This window comes from Lissotriton helveticus, chromosome 9 (assembly GCF_964261635.1).
Source record: "Lissotriton helveticus chromosome 9, aLisHel1.1, whole genome shotgun sequence".
In the NCBI taxonomy this organism is placed as follows: Eukaryota; Metazoa; Chordata; class Amphibia; order Caudata; family Salamandridae; genus Lissotriton; species Lissotriton helveticus.
The window spans coordinates 74523599-74546241 of NC_136070.1; the positions used below are offsets into that span (position 1 = coordinate 74523599).

At 49.7% G+C, this 22643-nt stretch overlaps 1 protein-coding gene across 1 annotated transcript in view; it reads left to right on the forward strand.

The window, feature by feature from the left end:
• Window positions 1–22643, forward strand: part of LOC144780943 (stAR-related lipid transfer protein 9-like) — a 540925-nt gene that overhangs the window by 429966 nt on the left and 88316 nt on the right. The window contains exon 21 of the mRNA XM_078659512.1: window positions 9679–9726. Coding sequence (XP_078515638.1) covers window positions 9679–9726 — 48 coding nt within the window. The remainder of the gene's footprint in view (window positions 1–9678; window positions 9727–22643) is intronic.

Genomic DNA, 22643 nt, shown 5'->3' on the forward strand with positions numbered 1-22643 from the left:
GTATCATACAACAAACTTAATTTAAAATATGATAAAGTCTCTTCAAAATTCAAAAATGTACATTTATTCAACAAGTGGAAGCTTTGCAATTTAATTCGTCACATTATAACACTGTACTGAGAACTACTTGTTACATGTGATGGTTTTTAAACATGAACCATTAGTGAACTAAAAGGCAATACAATTGCCATGTAAACCCTGTATTGGCCCAGATCATTATTGAGCAACATTATAGCCTATTAAATAAAACACAATAGGTTTTTGAACAACTGGTATTCTGCCTCACAAATTTGAAAGTGCTTTCATACGCGATAATGAAGAAAAAAAGTGTTTTGGTGAAATAAAATATTTGCCTAAGATCACACAATTTAAGCGAGAGGTTGCAATTTATCCAGGTATCCTGGTTTCACTTTGTAGAAATCAGCCAATAAATGGGTATCTATTTGTCATTCCTTTTGTTAAGGCTTTTTACCCCTGGGCATTTTTCTGCAGCTTTTATTTAGCACGAAGTTGGAGCGCTATATGTCAGCAGTTACATTTGGTCACATTCTTTATTTATAAGCATGGGTAGATTAAGTGTTTTGCCTGGAATCCCTGGATTTTGAGCTAACGCAGAGGCTTGAACTTGGTTCCCCAGTTCCAAAGTCAGCAGCTCTAGCCGTAAGGCCACATCCTGGGTGGAGTGAGGGAGGCAGGCAGAAGCCACATGATAGCTCGGCTTGTTATGGGCTTGAGGTCCCAACAGGACTTCAAGCTGAGCCAGAGCCAGGCTTCAAGCTCGAGCTCGCCCACCTATAGTAGCCGGTATTTAAATTTAATATGAAAAATAGCATAAAACACTCTGTGAACTAGATTTGTCACAGAAGAGAAGGGAACTCTTTTGTCGGTGGATGTGGACTATGTGCTCAGACTTTGTGCAGTCACTCAGGGAGCCAATGAGTAACGTGGCTGCTCCACTGCCCCACACTGTATGCTGTGGTTGGGGGAAGCAAAATGTGATTGAGGTTTTAACAAACCAATGGATGGAGCCTGCTGATAAACAATTCCTCTACGCGTGTATACTATTTGTGAACAACAGTAGTCTGCAATATTACAAAAGCTGTCTCAAATACCATCACTGAAACCAAAAGCCTCTCTATCAGTGTTTAGTTTGAGCCAGTGGTTACTGGTGGGGGCCACCGGCACTCATTTTTGAGGACAGGCACTTATTTTACTAGATCGGACATTCTCTGAAAGTAGGAGGGAGGAAAACACACAAAGGGAAGAGAAGAAAGAGGAGAAAGACGGAAAACCTGTCAAAAAAGAGATATAGAAATAACTAAATGGGGGGGGCGGAGCTTGCAGGCAGCGACGATGGCCACCTAATCCCTTAGCTCCGACCAGCACCACTATTAATCCTGTAATTATCCTCATTCAGAGCAGTGATTGAAACCCCCCTCGCGCTCTGCTGACAATCGGAACGGCTCTGGACCCTAACTGTTCGGCTCCGGTGGAGACTCGAAGTGGTGTGAGGCTCGTTCGGCTCGGCGAGAGTCCAGGCGGTGGCGGGCCGCAGTCCGCGGTCCACAGCAGTCCCTGGATCCCGGCTACGTCGCTGTGCGTGCGGCCGGGGGAGACGGGTCGCTCCCGCGCCCCGGAGGTCGGCACAGGAGTCGGGCATTTTCCGGCGCGCACAGTGGGCGCGGGATTGGAGCAGTCTGGCTGACCTTCCGGCAAGGTTGGTGACCACACGGTGTCGAAGTAGACGGCCCCGGGAGGTGGAGGTAGTGCCGCAATTCACGAGTCGGCGCCATTTTGGATCCCCAGTGCGCCCACAAGTAGACCCACGATTGCTGCGGCGGGGTGCCGGAGGCCGAACCTGGGATGTCTTGGAGCCAACTGATTATTGCTGTGTACCTGCGCAGGCCTTGATGTCGGCGGAAGGCGGCCGACTGTGTCGCTAGTTCACTGTGCATTCTGTATAAGTCACTGGGCGACCTGGAGCCCGGGGCCTTCATTCAATAGCCTGCAAAAGGGAAACGCTGCATCCCCACAAGGACTAATCCCCTCCCGAGGGCAACGACTTACCTGGTGGTGAGCATTATTGAAACCGCAACTGCCTGGACGCCGAGATTGACAGGGGTCTTCGTTTCGCGGCAGTCGGCGACAAGTTCTGCGACGGGATCGACGCGCAGGAAGCGCCTCCCATACCACAACAGGTCAGACTTTGTTAGGCAGGTGCAGGTCTCCAGCGTGTTGCCTTACCTGCCGGGCCGGGAGGATAGCGAAGGGTGAAGTGTGGGGCCTGGTGTGGTCCGTCTTCAGGGGTCCTGGTCCTTGCGCCTGGTGTCCCCCCCCCCCTGGCTGACATAACTCTCCTGTTCCGAGCTGAGTGGACGCAGATCACCTCGACGCAATGGGGAAGGGGGATAAAACCCAAAGCAAGCTCCCTTTCTCGCAGCGGCGGGTACCGGTACTAAGCCCTCCTTCACAGCACAGAGAGGAATCCTGCCCACAGGTGTCCCACGCGGAGGACGATGACCTTAAATCCATGCTCCGGTCCATGGAGCAGAGTCTGCAGTCCAGTATCTCTGCGCTGGGCTCCAAGATGGATGCCATGTCTTACAGAATGGACCGCATGGCTGAAAGACTTGACAAACATGCGGAGAAACACGATATGGCGGAACGGAGAATCACGGAGGTTGAGGAAGCACAGACGGAATTGGATACAGCCCACAGGAGAGTGGAGAACCTGATGAGATCCCTTCAAGACAAGACGGAGGACTTGGAGGCGCGCTCACGTCGCTGTAACCTCCGCATCACGGGCCTGCCGGAATCCACTCAGACAGGCAAAATGGAGCTCTTTATTGAGCGGCTGCTCACCACCCTCCTGGGAGAGGGGGTATTTTCGACAATGTTCGTGGTGGAACGAGCCCATCGTACTCTGGGTCCGCAACCAAAGCCGGGACTGCCTCCCCGCCCGATTATAGCGAAGCTCCTCAACTACAGGGACAGGGACACGGCTCTAAGGCTGGCGCGAGCCAAGGCGGATCTACAATATGAAGGCTCTGCAATTCCCATTTTCCCGGATTTCACAGCAAGAGTGCAGGAAGCACGTAAGCACTTTGCTCCACACAAGAAACGCCTTAGGGAATTGGGCTTGGACTACGCTATGCTGTATCCCGCCAAATTGCGTGTCAACAGACAGGGCCACTCACACATCTTCACAGATCCTACAGAACTGCAGAAAGCGCTGAAGAGCTGGGCTAAGGAGAAGAGGACTGGCAACACTGACCAGCAGGCGTGCAGCGACAAGAGCCAACTGGATAAACAGGAGTGATCAGGTGCTTGGTCCTCCATGACGAGGTCAGGTGGTGGCGGACACTGGTCCCTACTGTGAGCCAATGTCGATCCGAGGAGATGGAGTGGACTATAAAACTCGCCCTACTTACAGACTGTTCTACTGCAGATAAGTGGAGGCCGGGTTTCTGGGGGGATGCACCTGCTGATTGGTACTAGCTTTAGATAGTTAGCTGGGTAGAGTTATACAGTTGTGCACCCTCCTTTCTCGTCCTTGGGACTGGGGTTTGTTACCACCTCTGGGATGTCTCCTGGAGCTTAACAATGCGATATATGGTACTGCTCTGTTTATTACTACGGTGGTGTGTGGCGGGGGGGGCCTAGACTTCACTAACGGAGGTTATCTAGATGCTGACACTGTCTGGCGAACTTGGCCCCCGTGCGCATCGCTCTGTGGGAGTTGTAGACAACTTGTTTCATGTTTTTGCATCGGGGTGGGTTGGGTGAGATGGGGACCGGCAAGGCCATGTTGGGGTGGGTCTGCTGTGGGAGGGGGGTGGAAGTTCTGGGAATATTGTTGTCGCACTGTTAACTTTTCTGCCTGCTAGCAGGGATAGCCCTGGTCTTATGTTTTACATGGTTCTGTATGGGTACATCCGCTCCAAATAGTCCTTCTTGCCCAAATTGCCAATCTGCCCACGGCTCCTCACTATGTCCCCTTCCAATGCTCCCGCTAATCGCTTTTCTAATCGCTTTGAGGTATACAAGCCAATATTTCGAGTATGACTGAGTCAATAACACTTTTGGCAGACACCCCCACTGAAGTCCTAAGAACCCTGACTTGGATGGTGAGGGGCCTAAACGACTATCGGAACCTTAGAAAGGTCTTTAATTATCTACGCAGACAGCACATAGACCTAGCACTACTACAGGAGACACACCTCCCTCTCACTGGCAAAATGCTCTCAGCTAAAGGGTTAGAGGGTTGCAGTGTGGCGGCAGGGTTCACAACACACTCAAGGGGGGTGATCACCTGGGTTAATCCACAATCCAAACTGAAACTAACGGCGCTCGAGCAGGATCCAGAAAGTCGCTATTTAATTGCCAGATGTGCTGGTAAGGGGCATGACATCCTGGTGGTAAATGTCTATGGTCCTAATTATGACTCCCCTGACTTTTATGACATGCTGGCCCAGCATTGCAGGACTCACGATTACTCCAGAATGCTTTGGGGGGTGACCTCAACTTGGTGTTTGACCCGGAATTGGATAGGTCAGCGGGGCCACCCCGACGTCCGTCGGCGGCCGCCCAGTCGATGCAGGTGGAACTTGTTAAATTAGATCTAGTGGACGTCTGGAGAAGCCGACACCCCCTTAGAGGCGGGTACACGCACTACTCGGCCTACCATGACATCCATACCAGGAAAGACTATTGGCTGGCATCACAGGCGCTCGCTCACAGTGTTAAGGAATGCATAATACTACCGCCTACTCTCTCAGACCACTCCCCGTTGCTCCTGACTCTGGAAACTCCTCTACGGAGGATCCCGCCATTTACGTGGCGTTTCCCCCCGTATGCATTGCTGGATGAGGTTTTCAGGGGGGAGCTGGCAGAGGAAATCGATAACTTCTTTGAGACCAATGTTGGGTCCGTTGATAGTTTTCAAACAGTGTGGGAAGCATTTAAGGTATTCATTCGTGGGATAGCCATGTCCAAACATTCCGGCGTCCTTAAGTCCATCAGACGGCGGTTACAACACTTGGAGTCCCAACTGTCGGACCTTGAGGCACGACAGCGAAATAAGCCCGATGCAGACACCGCTCCGCAGATTAAACTTCTAATTACGGAATACAATGAGGAGGCTGACAGGGAGGTACAGCCCATGGGCAAATATGCCACAGCCCGCTCCTATGGCGAGGGGGAGCGACCTGGCTCCCTCCTAGCCCGTCTTCTACGTAATGAACGTCGCCAACAGGGGGTAGGTGAACTGGTAGCGGAATCGGGGAGGGTCCTTACGAACGACTCGGAAATAATTGAGGAATTCCGGACTTTCTATTCTGGCCTTTATAAATCCCGATCCTCCCAGGTTGAAGAGGAAATAGACGATTATTTAAGCTACATTAAAATGCCCCTTCTATCAAATTCCCAGAGGGAATTCCTTATGATGCCCATTCAGAGGGAAGAGATTTCTGATGCATTGGAGGGGATGCGGTCCGGTAGCAGACGGATTAACAGTAGGCTTCTATAAGGCTTTCAAGGACAAGCTGGTGCCGCTTCTGTCCACACTCTTTGATGATATATGCGAAGAGGGAAGTATGCCGGGCTCTATGAGGGAGGCCCTACTCGTTACGCTTCTGAAGCCTGGGAAGCCCCCTAATGAATGTGGCTCCTACAGGCCCCTATCCCTAATAAACGTTGATGCCAAATTGTACGCTAAGGTATTGGCTACACGCCTAGCTCTATTGGCGCCTGAGTTGGTTGCTCCGGAGCAGGCTGGATTTATTCCCAGCAGGAACCTCACATATAATATCCGCACTGTATTGGGGACCAAGCAACACGTGCGACAGGGGAACAAGGTGCTAGCGGTTTTCCTAGACATGGAGAAAGCTTTAGACTCGGTAGAATGGCCATTCATGATCAGAGTACTACTAAAGCTGGGGCTAGGAGAACCGTTCCTACAGATGATAGGTGCCCTGTATTACAAACCCAGAGCCAGATTGCGTATGGGTGACCTGGTCACAGACGCCTTTGATATAGGCAGAGGCACCGGGCAGGGCTGCCCTCTCTCGCCTCTGCTGTATGCTCTAATGGTGGAGCCACTGGCATGCGCGCTCCGAGAATACCATCGGAATGAAGGTATTAGCTTCCCCACATACAAGATCTGTATTTCTACTTACGCGGATGACACCTTGTTGTATGTCCGTGACTCGGAGGCTAACCTTTCTTCAGTATTGAGGGAGGTGGTTCGGTTCGGAGCTCTTTCTGGATTGAAAGTGAACTGGAATAAATCAGTGGCGTTCCCCCTAACACCCGTAACACGGCAATTTGACATGGAATATCCACTGCAGAGGACCACGGAACTGGTTAGATACCTGGGAATCCAGCTCCACCCAGATCCCGAAGTTTTGGTGCATGAAAATTATGGCGTTGCATACACTAAATTAGTGGAGGACATAGATAAGTGGTGTAAGCTCCCTCTGTCCCTCTTGGGCCGTATCGCCATTATGAAGATGGTCGTGTTGCCCAGATTTCTGTTTTTGTTCAATAACATCCCGGTGGGCCTATCCAAAGCCTTCTTTGCAACTTTGACGCAGGCTCTCATCCGGCGTGCTTGGGGTGGTAAACAACCCAGAGTGCAGTGGAGAGTCCTTATGCTCCCATGTGAATTGGGTGGGTTGGGCGCACCGGATATGGAGCGTTACTACCGGGTCGCCCAGGCGGCTCACCTGCACACTTGGATACACGGGGACCGCAATACTCCACATGTCATTCTGGAACGTCTGTTCACGAACCCATTGCCCCCCCGGCCACGGTGTTTCAACCTGCTGACCGCAGTATAGGTTTACTGGACTCGATTAAGTCTACTAACCATGCATGGCACGTGTTGTTGAAGGAGCGGGGAGGCGAGCTACTGTACTCTCCGCTGGTCCCGATAGAATGGGCGATGTGGCTTGATCCACTGTGCGAAAAGGGGATCACGCGTGCTTTACACCAATTGGGTATAGTGAAGCTGGGTGACCTCTTCAAAGACGGAGTGGTTAAGACCTGGGAACAGGTCGTGTCCGTTGAGACGACAACTACGCTATTACTGCGCTTCCAATTCCACAGAGTCCGCATAGCGTTACTGGAACTTTTGGGTCCCGACCTGCTAGAACCCCCGGAAATCCCAGAACTTACGTATGTGATTAAAACATCCTCGTCGCGCAAATTGATTACGCATTTATTTAAAATGGGAGCGCAACATGGGGCGCAACAGCCACTCTCGAAAGCCAGACTGGCGTGGCAGTGCGATCTGCAAATGCAGATTGATGATGCCATGTGGAAATACTGCTGTCAAAATACGAGGAAACTGTCGCTTAACGGCAGACACAGGCTGATACATTTCAAATATTTGCAAAGAGTGTATTATACTCCAGAATGTCTACATAGATACGGCCTTCGACAATCGGCCGAATGTGAGCGTTGCCATGCCTCAGTGGCGGGCTTCATGAATATGGCATGGGGCTGCCCCGGTGTCAATACATTTTGGAAAGAAGTTTTTTCGGAACTGAGCCTGATACTGGAGACGGAACTCCCGGCTAACCCAGCGCTGGCATTGCTGGGATATTCCAAGACACTCCCTTTAGCAATACGCCGCCTTGCGGATATGGGCCTGCTGCTGGCTCGACGAGTTGTCGCCATATGCTGGATGAGAGGCCCTCTGCCGACCACACGCAGATGGGCCAGGGACATGCTTTACTGTAGCACGCAATCGCAAATTTATAGTGAGCTCCTTCCACCTAGGAATAGACCTAAAAACTTTTGGGGCCTGTACCAAACATATTTACACTCCAAGGATGGGGCGGTAGCGGAACAGGGTGGGGTGGACGATGGTCAGAAACCACTAGAAGAGTTAGTCGGACAGACCGATTAGGCACTCACTGACGCAGAGGGCATCACCTGGGGTGGGGGAGGTACCTGGCCTCACTTATCCTGGGTCTCTGGGGGAGGTTTGAGGGTTACGAGCCTCCCTTCGCACATTCACTCTTGGGGGTATGTGGACGTGGAGGGTTGTATGGATGATCCAGCTATATTGGTCGTGATGGGTGGGGGTGGGACAGGAGAGTGGGGGGACTTATTACAATGATGGGTGGGACTGGGTCACAGCATATTTTCTTTTTTGAGGTAAACGGTATGTGCTAGCGGGCAGTTAGTAAGTTACGGGGGGGGTTTGTTGGGTAAAGTTCACACAATGTTTAGCGGGAAGGGACTTAGCGGATCTACCTCATAGCTTAGCGCCCGTAACGTTGTTCTATGACAAACAGACTGCCCTCATTCTTTTGAGACAGGGCTGGGTAAGGGCTCCGACACGGCATGGGACTTGAAGTTGTTTGAAAGTTATTTTCCTGCATGCCGCCGGACCCCCGGGTTGTCGGCTCACTGGCGGTGTTTGATCCGTCCTATGGCTTGACTTCTCCGCCCTTGTTTGCTGCCGGCCCTTCCGGGTTGTAGGCTTCTGGCTGTGTGAGTTGTATAATACCTGAATAAAGGTTTTTTGAAAAAAAAAAAAAAAAAGAAAGAAATAATTGGGCAGTAAGGGTATGGTAGTGAGTCAAAGAGGCCTGAGGTGGGTTCCAGACTAGGTAGCCTTGGCATTTGGTGCACTGACACTTAACCCCTTGCATGCTGATTACGGCCTCCATCTGTCATGCACTACGGCGCTCGTGTGCTGATGACGGCTGGGGGCCGTCATGAACCCGCCCACTCGCGATTTTGCCGCACAGGCGCAGAATCACGGCAGCATGCAAGGGGTTAATAGCCAGTGCCTACTAGTGCCTAAAGCTCTGCTTAGAAGCCCCGGGCTTCTAAGCAGAGCTTTAGGCACTAGTACTCATTCTTTTGCAAATTAACCTCTGCTCTCTATGTATGTATATTACATATTCATGTTTTTCGGATAAAAAATAATCGTCTGGACAGACAGAAGCTCTTTAAAATAAAAGAACTGAAAGTAAAAAACATATTTCAGTGGGTATGGTACAAAGTCATCACCATATTTGCATATTTACTATTTCTGTGGCGATCTGACCTAGACCTGTGGTTACTCAACACAGTGCAGAGATGTTCTTAATTTTGCCTAGGGTTTAATACCGGGACCAATTAATTTCTAAGCACTGCCACTTTTGCCAGTTGGTGGAACCTGAGATACAGGGAGATAAGGTAATCTGCACAAGAGCACACATTTTGGAAAAATGCTGGGAAGCAGCAATTACAATGTTGTTCTTTTCAGTGCACATGCCACTGTTAGACCACATGCTCTACAAACATTTTAACTCCTTGCATGCTCATGACGAGCTCAGCTCGTCATGAGCGACGGCGCTCCGGTGAGCTCGTCATGACCGCGCCCGTCCCGCGGAACGCTCGCACGCTGGGCTGATTCCCCTGCTGTGCTGAACGTTCCATTGGAACGGGCGCGGTCATGACGAGCTCAGCTCGTCATGAGCACCGGAGCGCCGTGGCTCATGACGAGCTGACCTCGTCATGAGCATGGGTGCGCTGTACGCGCCCCCCGCCCCCCAGCACAGCGGGGAAATACCCCGAGCAGCGAAGGGGTTAAGAAATGTTCATCCGTGCCAAGCTTAGGGTGTGAAGGTTTAATATCTCTCTCACTCTAACTCGACTCACTTTTCCCTCTGTCCGCAGTCACGAAGACCTGGCAGAAAGCGACGGTGCTCCGCGAACGGACACCAGGTAAGCAAGTTACTTCAGGTTCCCACTGTGTGCACCCATGCATCGTTTTCAGAGGCCTTTTTTTGTTACTATTATCATTATTATTATTAGGGGAATTAGCTATACAATCAAAGATCACTCTGCAGAGAGAAACCCATTATCATTGCAAAATTGATCCATATCCACCAGTCAGCCAAAGTTTAATGTACCTAGACAGACCCTCTTCAGCAGCCTCTGTTTTGAGGAGGTTCTGATATTCGCTATAGATTAAAATTTTAGGAAACCTAACTGGGTTCTCATCCTGCAGCCTTCAGGCAGGCACAGTAAGCTGCATTTGCTTGCACCTACCAGCCTATCATTACCTGCTCTTGGTGAAATTATTGAATGAAAAAACGTTATCGTAAAGGTATGAAGTTTTTGTCGTTGTATTTTTTCCCTTATTGATTTAGTTTTCAGTAGTAGGGCCTCGTTTGCTTTGTTTAAAATGTCCTTTCTTTTCGCATCACCCGCTTTCTCTCTTAATAAATTGGTGGGGGTACCTCAGGTTTGTCAATGCCCTACAAAGACAGCAATAGAGATGTTAAAGAAATAAATGTAAAATGATGAAAATATATTTAACAGTTTCACTTTCTAAGGCCCTGATAACGATATCGGGTGGTCGGGCTGCCGCCTGCTATCACGGCGGTCAGGAGACCGCCCGACAAGCAGACGTCGATCCGGCCTCTCAATTACGATAGGACCCCTGTGCTGGCTGTCAGAAAGTGGATTTTAACTCTGCCGCTTCTGCTGCGGCCCAGGAAAAGGGCCGCAGCACAAGCTGCAGTATTAACATGCACTTTCTGTGCATCCATGCACCATTACATGTCTGGCACGCGGTGCATGGATGTGTGTAGGGGCACTACATGTGCCCCGAGGGCCACTTTGCACTGGCCCACAGGGCACAGGGCCCTGTTTGGAGCACCCAAAGTCTGTTTCCGACAGCCTTAACATGGTGGTCGGACCGGCATGCAAAAACTGTCGGAAAGGGACATCGTAATTCCGACAGCCGTGCCTTCCTCAGCACCGCCTCCATTCGGTATTACGATTCCGACCACCGCCCGGTCGGAATCAGTAAATCCTGTTGGAAGCGGTGGTCTGCCCCGTCCGACAATAGTCCGCCCGCCTGCATCGTAATGTGGCGATTGGACCGAAGTGCTGTCTGTCGGTGGGACTGCCACCGACGGCATGTCATTGGCAGTCCCACTGACATCGTAAACCGCCCCTGCTTTTTAGGTTTTGCCTGGCGAAAAGATGCGCTCTGCGCATCTTTTTCGCGCAGGCGAAAACCTGATGAGAACTGTAGTGGGGTTTGGGTCGGCCCTCGTCATTTATTGGCTGGCTCCATAAATGGAGCCTAGCCATTGGACGAGGGGCCTGTCCGTCAATGCCGGACCAGATTCGGGGGCGTTCCCGCGATTCTTTGGCTTTTGCCGACGTCACGCGACGTCAGCCGAAAGCCGGGAACGCCCCCGAATCTGGTCCGGCCGGGCCGCAGGCAAGCCGGAAGTCGGCGCCGGTCTTTCTATGCCAGGAGAAAGGAGTGCGGCTGCCAGCGAGGCCCCGGTGCAGGAGAGCCCCGCCCGCGGCACCCGAGAAGAGAGCCCAGGCCCCGGCAGAGGAAGGACACCGCAAGCGCCCCCGCCGCCTCCTGGGAGCAGTCCGGTGAGTTTTCAGGTTGTCCGTGTCCCTCCTCCCGCCGCCGTCCCCCCTCCCGCTCTCCCCCCTCCCGCTCTCCTGGTTTGGATGGCCCTTCCTTTATACATTTGGGGGGTGTTCTGTTCTCGAGCAGGCGGGGGCGGTGGGGCATGCAAGTGGACATCCTCCGTGCCCTCCCATCCTGTGTGGTCTCCGTCGGGCAGCCGAGGGGCCCCTGGCACCCTTTAACGGCAGGTTCAGAAACGAAACGGAAAGTGCAGTGCTGAGTGTTTTCCTGTAAATAGTGCGTTTTTCTCGACAGTGTGTTTTTTAATCAGTCACGTGCCTACGTCGCTAGTGATTGCTTCATATGTGGGGGGTTTTTACGTAAAAAAGGGCGGCGTTTAAACACAGTTCATCGGATGCGAGGCTTTAAAAAAACAATGTTTGACATTGCAAATTGCAGCGGGGGGCTCTCAGCTGATCTCCGAGGCTCCCCCCCCGACTGAGACGCCCCATTCCCCTCGCTTCAATCGCGGCCCCTCCCCCCCCCGGCAGTGTGTCATACTTTCTGTCTGTACTCTTTGGGTTGACGATAGCGTGTCAGTGAGCGCTGGGATGGGGCTAGCACTGTGAAACAAAAATGCACAAGACATGTCACCCGGTGAAGTGCCGATAACACGCGGGGCACTAGGAAACCCTGTGCACCAACTGAGTTTCCAAGTCAGCTGTGGAGGCTCTACAGTGATAATCTGCAGTGTACACGATTTCAAAAAAATATCCAGAGACAAAGGAGTTGGGGTTTTTGGGAAGGATGGGAGTGGTTGTCTTTCCAGTGGGTCACAAAGCCCCGCCCCTTTCCATGGGGCCACTGCTCGTACCCTCCGTGTCCCTATATAGGTCTTCAGGCCCTGGCTGACTTTAGGCCCTGTGCCTTCTTGCACACAGTGAAAATCTGCTCTGGGTGGGCAGGTATGCATATTAGAATTCTTCTTTAACTGCCACCGAAGTGTGCTGTGAAGCAGAGGGTTTTCTAACTTAAAATTGTGGGTATATCTGTATGCATGTTTTCTGGGACTAGTTGGATGCCAGGAACTGTTTTAATTAAGGCCTTCAATGGAAAACTCCTCTCTGTTGCTGCATTGAAGGTCTGTTTTGCATGAATTATGTTTACAAAATGTATTCAAAAGGACCAGAACTCTCTCTAACTCGAGGGCCTTCTGAAGAAAACGCTGCTCTCTGTGGAAATTTGAGAGATAGATGGCTGCATCTTCTCCGATTTCATGGGAACCCGCCAGAAGCTGTGATGACCATTCTCTTTTGACTTGCAGTTGCAAACCGAAAGTACTTCTTTTCGGCAGTAAAGTTAAGGCTGTATTGCAGGGCCGGAGAAGCGACTGATTCTCCAAATGCGAGGCAGAGGCTTGTTTTTCTGGGCTCTCAGTCCTGTCGAGCTGACTGAATAAATAAACTCTGGCTCGCTCTCCTGCAGGCCCGGGGGTGTTTCCTAGAAGCCAGTTTTGGAGGGGGACATGGGGGGGGCTTGCAGTGTGTGTGGGGGCTTGCAGTGTGTGTGGGGGCTTGCAGTGTGTGTGGGGGCTTGCAGTGTGTGTGGGGGCTTGCAGTGTGTGTGGGGGCTTGCAGTGTGTTGGGGGGGGCTCGCAGTGTGTGGGGGGGCTTGCAGTGTGTGTGGGGGGCTTGCAGTGTGTGGGGGGGCTTGCAGTGTGTTGGGGGGCTCGCAGTGTGTGGGGGGGCTCGCAGTGTGTGAGGGCTTGCAGTGTGTTGGGGGGCTTGCAGTGTGTTGGGGGCTTGCAGTGTGTGGGTGTGTGTGTGGGGGGCTCTGTGTGGGTGTGTGTGGGGAGGCCTCTGAGTGTGTATTGGGGGGGCTCTCTGTGGGTGTTTGTGTGTGTCATTTGCGAGAGATCAAGCTAGTGGCATTGTAAATGACAATGCTATTTATTTATGTTAAAAAAACATAAATAAAAATATTGTCAAGAGCAATGCCAATAGCTCAAACTTTAACAAAGGCAAAACCATTGCATTGTAAATGCTTGTTGTATTTTTAGGTCTCGGCAACGAGAACTATTGTCACCGAGTAAGCTCGCAAGGGAGTACAGAGCGGTGCACGAGCCGACCAGGGTCTGTGGACGCGCACACACCCAGGCAGGCAGGCAGCCACGGAAAGACACACATAGACAGACAGACACACGCACGCACACGCACGCACACACACACACACACACACACACACTCACCCACCCTCCCTCTCTGCCCACTCCCTTTCTGCCGCCCCCCCTCTACCTCCACTCACCGGGCTCTTTCCCTCCGCAGCGGGTCAGTCATGGCAGCAGGCAGACTCGGTGTCTTCTCCGGCGATCTTCAGCTGATGTGCACGCCCACGCTGCGTCTCGTGCGTGCCCACCACGCTGTTTCGCGCCGGTTGATGCTCAGCTTGTGATTACTACTCCTTCTAACCCGGATTCTAAATTACTATTTCTTGGTTCTCTAACTCCACTCTGTTGATTCGTAACAAACTGATATTCAGCACATTTCACAGTCTCGCTTTTGCTTCTCATAAATACAATAAGATTATTTTAAGCAAATGTCTACCCTGCTTTTGGTCCTGTGCCTATTATGCTTCGGACTATAGAGTTTTAGAAAGTGTGGTGGAAGATTCCATGAGTGCAGAGTGTGAGTGCAGAGTGTGAGTGCAGAGTGAGTTTGCAGAGTGCAGAGTGAGTGTGCAGAGTAGTGATTGTGCAGAGTAGTGAGTGTGCAGAGAGAGTGTGTAGAGAGAGTGTGCAGAGAGAGTGTGCAGAGTGCAGAGTAGTGAGTAGTGAGTGCAGAGTAGTGAGTGCAGAGTAGTGAGTAGTGAGTAGTGAGTGCAGAGTAGTGAGTAGTAAGTGCAGAGTAGTGAGTAGTGAGTAGTGAGTGCAGAGTAGTGAGTGCAGAATAGTGAGTGCAGAGTAGTGAGTAATGAGTGCAGAGTAGTGAGTAGTGAGTGCAGAGTAGTGAGTGCAGAGTAGTGAGTGCAGAGTAGTGAGTGCAGAGTAGTGAGTAGTGAGTGCAGAGTAGTGAGTAGTGAGTGCAGAATAGTGAGTGCAGAGTAGTGAGTGCAGAGTAGGGAGTGCAGAGTAGTGAGTAGTGAGTGCAAAGTAGTGAGTGCAGAGTAGTGAGTGCAGAGTAGTGAGTGCAGAGTAGTGAGTGCAGAGTAGTGAGTGCAGAGTAGTGAGTGCAGAGTAGTGAGTGCAGAGTAGTGAGTGCATAGTAGTGAGTGCAGAGTAGTGAGTGCAGAGTCGTGAGTAGTGAGTGCAGAGTAGTGAGTAGTGAGTGCAGAGTAGTGAGTGCATAGTAGTGAGTGCAGAGTAGTGAGTGCAGAGTCGTGAGTAGTGAGTGCAGAGTAGTGAGTAGTGAGTGCAGAGTAGTGAGTAGTGAGTGCAGAGTAGTGAGTAGTGAGTGCAGAGTAGTGAGTGCATAGTAGTGAGTGCAGAGTAGTGAGTGCAGAGTAGTGAGTAGTGAGTGCCGAGTAGTGAGTAGTGTGTAGTGAGTGCAGAGTAGTGAGTAGTGTGTAGTGAGTGCAGAGTAGTGAGTAGTGTGTAGTGAGTGCAGAGTAGTGAGTAGTGAGTGCAGAGTAGTGAGTGCAGAGTAGTGAGTAGTGTGTAGTGAGTGCAGAGTAGTGAGTAGTGTGTAGTGAGTGCAGAGTAGTGAGTAGTGAGTGCAGAGTAGTGAGTGCAGAGTAGTGAGTAGTGAGTGCAGAATAGTGAGTAGTAAGTGCAGAGTAGTGAGTGCAGAGTAGTGAGTGCAGAGTAGTGAGTGCAGAGTAGTGAGTAGTGAGTGCAGAGTAGTGAGTAGTGAGTGCAGAGTAGTGAGTAGTGAGTGCAGAGTAGTGTGTAGTGAGTGCAGAGTAGTGAGTAGTGAGTGCAGAGTAGTGAGTAGTGAGTGCAGAGTAGTGAGTGCATAGTAGTGAGTGCAGAGTAGTGAGTAGTGAGTGCTGAGTAGTGAGTAGTGTGTAGTGAGTACAGAGTAGTGAGTAGTGTGTAGTGAGTGCAGAGTAGTGAGTAGTGAGTGCAGAGTAGTGAGTAGTGAGTGCAGAGTAGTGAGTGCAGAGTAGTGAGTAGTGAGTGCAGAATAGTGAGTAGTGAGTGCAGAGTAGTGAGTGCAGAGTAGTGAGTGCAGAGTAGTGAGTGCAGAGTAGTGAGTGCAGAGTAGTGAGTAGTGAGTGCAGAGTAGTGAGTAGTGAGTGCAGAGTAGTGTGTAGTGAGTGCAGAGTAGTGAGTAGTGAGTGCAGAGTAGTGAGTAGTGAGTGCAGAGTAGTGAGTGCAGAGTAGTGAGTGTGCAGAGTAGTGAGTGCAGAGTGAGTGTGCAGAGTAGTGAGTGCAGAGTAGTGAGTGCAGAGTAGTGAGTGCAGAGTAGTGAGTGCAGAGTAGTGAGTAGTGAGTGCAGAGTAGTGAGTGCAGAGTAGTGAGTAGTGAGTGCAGAGTAGTGAGTAGTGAGTGCAGAGTAGTGAGTGAGTGCAGAGTAGTGAGTGAGTGCAGAGAAGTGAGTAGTGAGTAGTGAGTGCAGAGTAGTGAGTAGTGAGTAGTGAGTGCAGAGTAGTGAGTAGTGAGTGCAGAGTAGTGAGTGCACAGTAGTGAGTAGTGAGTGCAGAGTAGTGAGTAGTGAGTGCAGAGTAGTGAGTAGTGAGTAGTGAGTGCAGAGTAGTGAGTAGTGAGTGCAGAGTAGTGAGTAGTGAGTAGTGAGTGCAGGGTAGTGAGTAGTGAGTAGTGAGTGCAGAGTAGTGAGTAGTGAGTGCAGAGTAGGGAGTGCAGAGTAGTGAGTAGTGAGTGCAGAGTAGTGAGTAGTGAGTGCAGAGTAGTGAGTAGTGAGTGCAAAGTAGTGAGTGCAGAGTAGTGAGTAGTGAGTGCAGAGTAGTGAGTAGTGAGTGCAGAGTAGTGAGTAGTGAGTGCAGAGTAGTGAGTAGTGAGTAGTGAGTGCAGAGTAGTGAGTAGTGAGTGCAGAGTAGTGAGTGCAGAGTAGTGAGTAGTGAGTGCAGAGTAGTGAGTGCAGAGTAGTGAGTGCAGAGTAGTGAGTGCAGAGTAGTGAGTGCAGAGTAGTGAGTAGTGAGTGCAGAGTAGTGAGTAGTGAGTGCAGAGTAGTGAGTAGTGAGTGCAGAGTAGTGAGTGCAGAGTAGTGAGTGCAGAGTAGTGAGTGCAGAGTAGTGAGTGCAGAGTAGGGAGTGCAGAGTAGTGAGTAGTGAGTGCAAAGTAGTGAGTGCAGAGTCGTGAGTAGTGAGTGCAGAGTAGTGAGTAGTGAGTGCAGAGTAGTGAGTGCATAGTAGTGAGTGCAGAGTAGTGAGTGCAGAGTCATGAGTAGTGAGTGCAGAGTAGTGAGTAGTGAGTGCAGAGTAGTGAGTAGTGAGTGCAGAGTAGTGAGTAGTGAGTGCAGAGTAGTGAGTGCATAGTAGTGAGTGCAGAGTAGTGAGTAGTGAGTGCCGAGTAGTGAGTAGTGTGTAGTGAGTGCAGAGTAGTGAGTAGTGTGTAGTGAGTGCAGAGTAGTGAGTAGTGTGTAGTGAGTGCAGAGTAGTGAGTAGTGAGTGCAGAGTAGTGAGTAGTGTGTAGTGAGTGCAGAGTAGTGAGTAGTGTGTAGTGAGTGCAGAGTAGTGAGTAGTGTGTAGTGAGTGCAGAGTAGTGAGTAGTGAGTGCAGAGTAGTGAGTGCAGAGTAGTGAGTAGTGAGTGCAGAATAGTGAGTAGTAAGTGCAGAGTAGTGAGTGCAGAGTAGTGAGTGCAGAGTAGTGAGTGCAGAGTAGTGAGTAGTGAGTGCAGAGTAGTGAGTAGTGAGTGCAGAGTAGTGAGTAGTGAGTGCAGAGTAGTGTGTAGTGAGTGCAGAGTAGTGAGTAGTGAGTGCAGAGTAGTGAGTAGTGAGTGCAGAGTAGTGAGTGCATAGTAGTGAGTGCAGAGTAGTGAGTAGTGAGTGCTGAGTAGTGAGTAGTGTGTAGTGAGTACAGAGTAGTGAGTAGTGTGTAGTGAGTGCAGAGTAGTGAGTAGTGAGTGCAGAGTAGTGAGTAGTGAGTGCAGAGTAGTGAGTGCAGAGTAGTGAGTGCAGAGTAGTGAGTAGTGAGTGCAGAATAGTGAGTAGTGAGTGCAGAGTAGTGAGTGCAGAGTAGTGAGTGCAGAGTAGTGAGTGCAGAGTAGTGAGTGCAGAGTAGTGAGTAGTGAGTGCAGAGTAGTGAGTAGTGAGTGCAGAGTAGTGTGTAGTGAGTGCAGAGTAGTGAGTAGTGAGTGCAGAGTAGTGAGTAGTGAGTGCAGAGTAGTGAGTGCAGAGTAGTGAGTGTGCAGAGTAGTGAGTGCAGAGTGAGTGTGCAGAGTAGTGAGTGCAGAGTAGTGAGTACAGAGTAGTGAGTGCAGAGTAGTGAGTGCAGAGTAGTGAGTAGTGAGTGCAGAGTAGTGAGTAGTGAGTGCAGAGTAGTGAGTAGTGAGTGCAGAGTAGTGAGTGCAGAGTAGTGAGTGAGTGCAGAGTAGTGAGTGAGTGCAGAGTAGTGAGTAGTGAGTAGTGAGTGCAGAGTAGTGAGTAGTGAGTAGTGAGTGCAGAGTAGTGAGTAGTGAGTGCAGAGTAGTGAGTGCACAGTAGTGAGTAGTGAGTGCAGAGTAGTGAGTAGTGAGTGCAGAGTAGTGAGTAGTGAGTGCAGAGTAGTGAGTAGTGAGTGCAGAGTAGTGAGTAGTGAGTAGTGAGTGCAGGGTAGTGAGTAGTGAGTAGTGAGTGCAGAGTAGTGAGTAGTGAGTGCAGAGTAGGGAGTGCAGAGTAGTGAGTAGTGAGTGCAGAGTAGTGAGTGCAGAGTAGTGAGTAGTGAGTGCAGAGTAGTGAGTAGTGAGTGCAAAGTAGTGAGTGCAGAGTAGTGAGTAGTGAGTGCAGAGTAGTGAGTAGTGAGTGCAGAGTAGTGAGTAGTGAGTAGTGAGTGCAGAGTAGTGAGTAGTAAGTGCAGAGTAGTGAGTGCAGAGTAGTGAGTAGTGAGTGCAGAGTAGTGAGTGCAGAGTAGTGAGTAGTGAGTGCAGAGTAGTGAGTGCAGAGTAGTGAGTAGTGAGTGCAGAGTAGTGAGTGCAGAGTAGTGAGTGCAGAGTAGTGAGTAGTGAGTGCAGAGTAGTGAGTAGTGAGTGCAGAGTAGTGAGTGCAGAGTAGTGAGTGCAGAGTAGTGAGTGCAGAGTAGGGAGTGCAGAGTAGTGAGTGCAAAGAAGTGAGTGCAGAGTAGTGAGTAGTGAGTGCAGAGTAGTGAGTGCAGAGCAGTGAGTAGTGAGTGCAGAGTAGTGAGTAGTAAGTGCAGAGTAGTGAGTAGTGAGTTCAGAATAGTGAGTGCAGAGTAGTGAGTAGTGAGTGCAGAGTAGTGAGTGCAGAGTAGTGAGTAGTGAGTGCAGAGTAGTGAGTGCAGAGTAGTGAGTAGTGAGTGCAGAGTAGTGAGTAGTGAGTGCAGAGTAGTGAGTAGTGAGTGCAGAGTAGTGAGTGCAGAGTAGTGAGTGCAGAGTAGGGAGTGCAGAGTAGTGAGTAGTGAGTGCAAAGTAGTGAGTGCAGAGTAGTGAGTAGTGAGTGCAGAGTAGTGAGTGCAGAGTAGTGAGTGCAGAGTAGTGAGTAGTGAGTGCAGAGTCATGAGTAGTGAGTGCAGAGTCGTGAGTAGTGAGTGCAGAGTCGTGAGTAGTGAGTGCAGAGTAGTGAGTGCAGAGTAGTGAGTAGTGAGTGCAAAGTAGTGAGTGCATAGTAGTGAGTGCAGAGTAGTGAGTAGTGAGTGCTGAGTAGTGAGTAGTGAGTAGTGAGTGCAGAGTAGTGAGTAGTGAGTGCAGAGTAGTGAGTGCAGAGTAGTGAGTGCAGAGTAGTGAGTGCAGAGTAGTGAGTGCGGAGTAATGAGTAGTGAGTGCAGAGTAGTGAGTAGTGAGTGCTGAGTAGTGAGTAGTGAGTGCAGAGTAGTGAGTAGTGAGTGCAGAGTAGTGAGTAGTGAGTGCAGAGTAGTGAGTGCAGAATAGTGAGTGCAGACTAGTGAGTAGTGAGTGCAGAGTAGTGAGTAGTGAGTGCAGAGTAGTGAGTGCAGAGTAGTGAGTAGTGAGTGCAGAGTAGTGAGTGCAGAGTAGGGAGTGCAGAGTAGTGAGTAGTGAGTGCAGAGCAGTGAGTGCAGAGCAGTGAGTGCAGAGCAGTGAGTGCAGAGCAGTGAGTGCAGAGTAGTGAGTGCAGAGTAGTGAGTGCAGAGTAGTGAGTAGTGAGTGCAGAGTAGTGAGTGCAGAGTAGTGAGTAGTGAGTGTAGAGTAGTGAATGCAGAGTAGTGAGTAGTGAGTAGTGAGTGCAGAGTAGTGAGTGCAGAGTAGTGAGTGCAGAGTAGTGAGTGCAAAGTAGTGAGTGCAGAGTAGTGAGTGCAGAGTAGTGAGTAGTGAGTGCAGAGTAGTGAGTGCAGAGTAGTGAGTGCAGAGTAGTGAGTGCAGAGTAGTGAGTAGTGAGTGCAGAGTAGTGAGTAGTGAGTGCAGAGTAGTGAGTAGTGAGTGCAGAGTAGTGAGTAGTGAGTGCAGAGTTGTGAGTGTAGAGTAGGGAGTGCAGAGTAGGGAGTGCAGAGTAGGGAGTAGTGAGTGCAGAGTAGCGAGTAGTGAGTGCAGAGTAGTGAGTGCAGAGTAGTGAGTGCAGAGTGCAGAGTAGGGAGTGCAGAGTAGGGAGTGCAGAGTGGGGAGTGCAGAGTGGGGAGTGCAGAGTGGGGAGTGCAGAGTGGGGAGTGCAGAGTGGGGAGTGCAGAGTGGGGAGTGCAGAGTGGTGAGTGCAGAGTAGTGAGTGCAGAGTAGTGAGTGCAGAGTGGTGTGTGCTGTTGAGTGTAGAGTGGTGTGTGCTGTTGAGTACAGAGTGGTGTGTGCTGTTGAGTGCAGAGTGGTGTGTGCTGTTGAGTGCTGTGTGCTGTTGAGTGCAGAGTGCGGTGTATTGGCAATGTAAATGACAATGCCATTTATTTATGATTTAAAGAAAAAAAAAGAAATGTCATGAGCAATGCCAATAGCTCTACCTTTAATGATGCCGAGACCATTGCATTGTAAATGCTTGTTTAAATGGTAGAAATCAGCGCATCAGGTCATAAGAAAGTTCATGAATGTCCCCACGCTGCGGAAGAAAAGCTCTCATTGGTTTCCCCCCCACCCAAAGATGAACATCCGCTGCCGGGGTCTGTCTTTGAAAAAAAAAACATATGCCTTGACTGCCATAACATGCCAGACCTACTATTACTGTATTTTTCCACTCAAAGCAGCAGCCATGGAGGCAGGAGGCTGTGTCTTCTCTGCATTACAGCAGCCAAGCTAGCAAACACTAAATGAGTCCTTAGACTTTTGTCTGTGCTCTCCATGCCATTTTCATCTTTTTTTGTCAGTATATGTAGTCAGATTCTTACAAATAAGGAATTACACATGTAATGTACACTATGCATAGTCAGTAAATTCATGTAGATAACTGGTGTTTGTCTAGTCACATTCTAAACATGCACAAAGAAGGCATGTGGTATAGAATTGCCTATTCCTGTGGCATTCCTGTACATGATTGCTTTTCATACGTTTCTCTAAATTTGCTTTTGTGTGGTGCGTGAAATGTGTGTGTATAGAGGTGGCTCCGTGCTCACTGTGCCATTGGACTCAAGCTGTACCTCACTGATGAATTAGTGGCTGAGATAATTCAATCATCTATTGCTTCTTTTTTTTCTAAGTTAGATGCTTTTTTGTTTTTCTAAGTTTGATGAGTAATGATACACAGACATGGGTACTGTGCTCACTGTGCCACTGGAACCAAACGGCACCCTACTGATGAGGCTCAAATAGGCTAAACGGGTCTGGGGTTGCCTGTCTATCACTGCCAAAGGGACCTGGCCTGGCAGTTCAGTCATCTGTTGAGCAGGACCATGCATGATTTGAATATGGATGGTTCCTGTCTAAGGTGCTATGGTGGCGTGATGAGCAAAATATGATGAACTGGGATGCTTCCCAAATAAATACAAGTGGCTGAGATTTATTCAGCCATTCCACCCATCACTTTTTTGTTTTCCTTAGTGCTAGACCCTAAGTGTGAAGGTAATGCCCAGATGTGGTCCTGCGCTTGCTTTGCTATTGCAATTAAGCTGCATCTCACAGATTTATCCCAAAATACCCTGACATCAGTGTGTGGTTGCAATGTTAGCCTATCGCTCGGAGACACTGTAAAGATTCAAGACGTCTGAACTTAAAGAAAAGAAGTGGGGGCATATTATCAACAAACGGCGTTAAAATTATCGCCGCTTTAGCGGCAGGAAACTGCCACTAAAGCACTGATAATGGGCTTGATAATATTCCCTTGTGAATTCCCATAGAAGCCCACGTTCACACCAGAACATGGGCTTCTATGGGAATTCACAACGCCATATTATCAAGCCCATTATCGCCACTTTAGCGGCAGTTTCCTGCCGCTAAAGCGGCTATAATTTTAACGCTGTTTTTTTTATAATATGCCCCTACATTTTTTTACATTTTGTCTTTACTCTTGGTGGTTTCTTGAAACAACTACTGTTCTGAGAACAGTTTATGCGGTGAAACATGAGTTTGCAAGAACAATGAAACTAAATAAGAATCATTAGCTCCACCCTGTTTAGATGACACTAAAATATGTCAAGGTTTATGTTATGCTGCACAAAAAGTCCTTCTATATTCCATCAATTTGGAGACTTCAAAAGTGCCTGGGCAGAAAGTTAGTACCTGAATACAGCAATCAACTACTGAAGGTTACTACTTAATCTTTGCAAGGTTTCTGCTTCACAGGTGGCACGTTTGTTAGTAACTTTTGACCACTTGAGCTGGAAACTTTTCTTGTTGAAATCTGGAAACCATGCACTAGATGGTAGACTATGACTTAAGTGTGGTAGATAAAGAGAAACAACTGCATTTTTCCTGTGGCCTGACCGTTGATAGAAGTAGTATCAGGGCCCTACTCATAAGGCGGAACACCTTCTGGATCCAATTTTGTCTAATCTGTGCTATGACTGTAGTATTCCTGCGCTCCAGTTAGATTGGTCTGACCATTTTATAATTTCATTTAACCTGTAGCCTTCTACATCGAGGGTAGTGGCCCCTCCTACTAGCTCAGGTAGTCTCAGACCTTGGGGCAAGTTGAATATGGAGTCTTTTAACAGTATTCTGTCTACTAGCATACCTGATGTCACTTTACCTTTGCTTTCATTAAATACTGCTGTCTCGGACTGGCTAACCAATGCCATTGACATCTGTCTGCCCCCTGTACCCAAATGCAGCTTTAC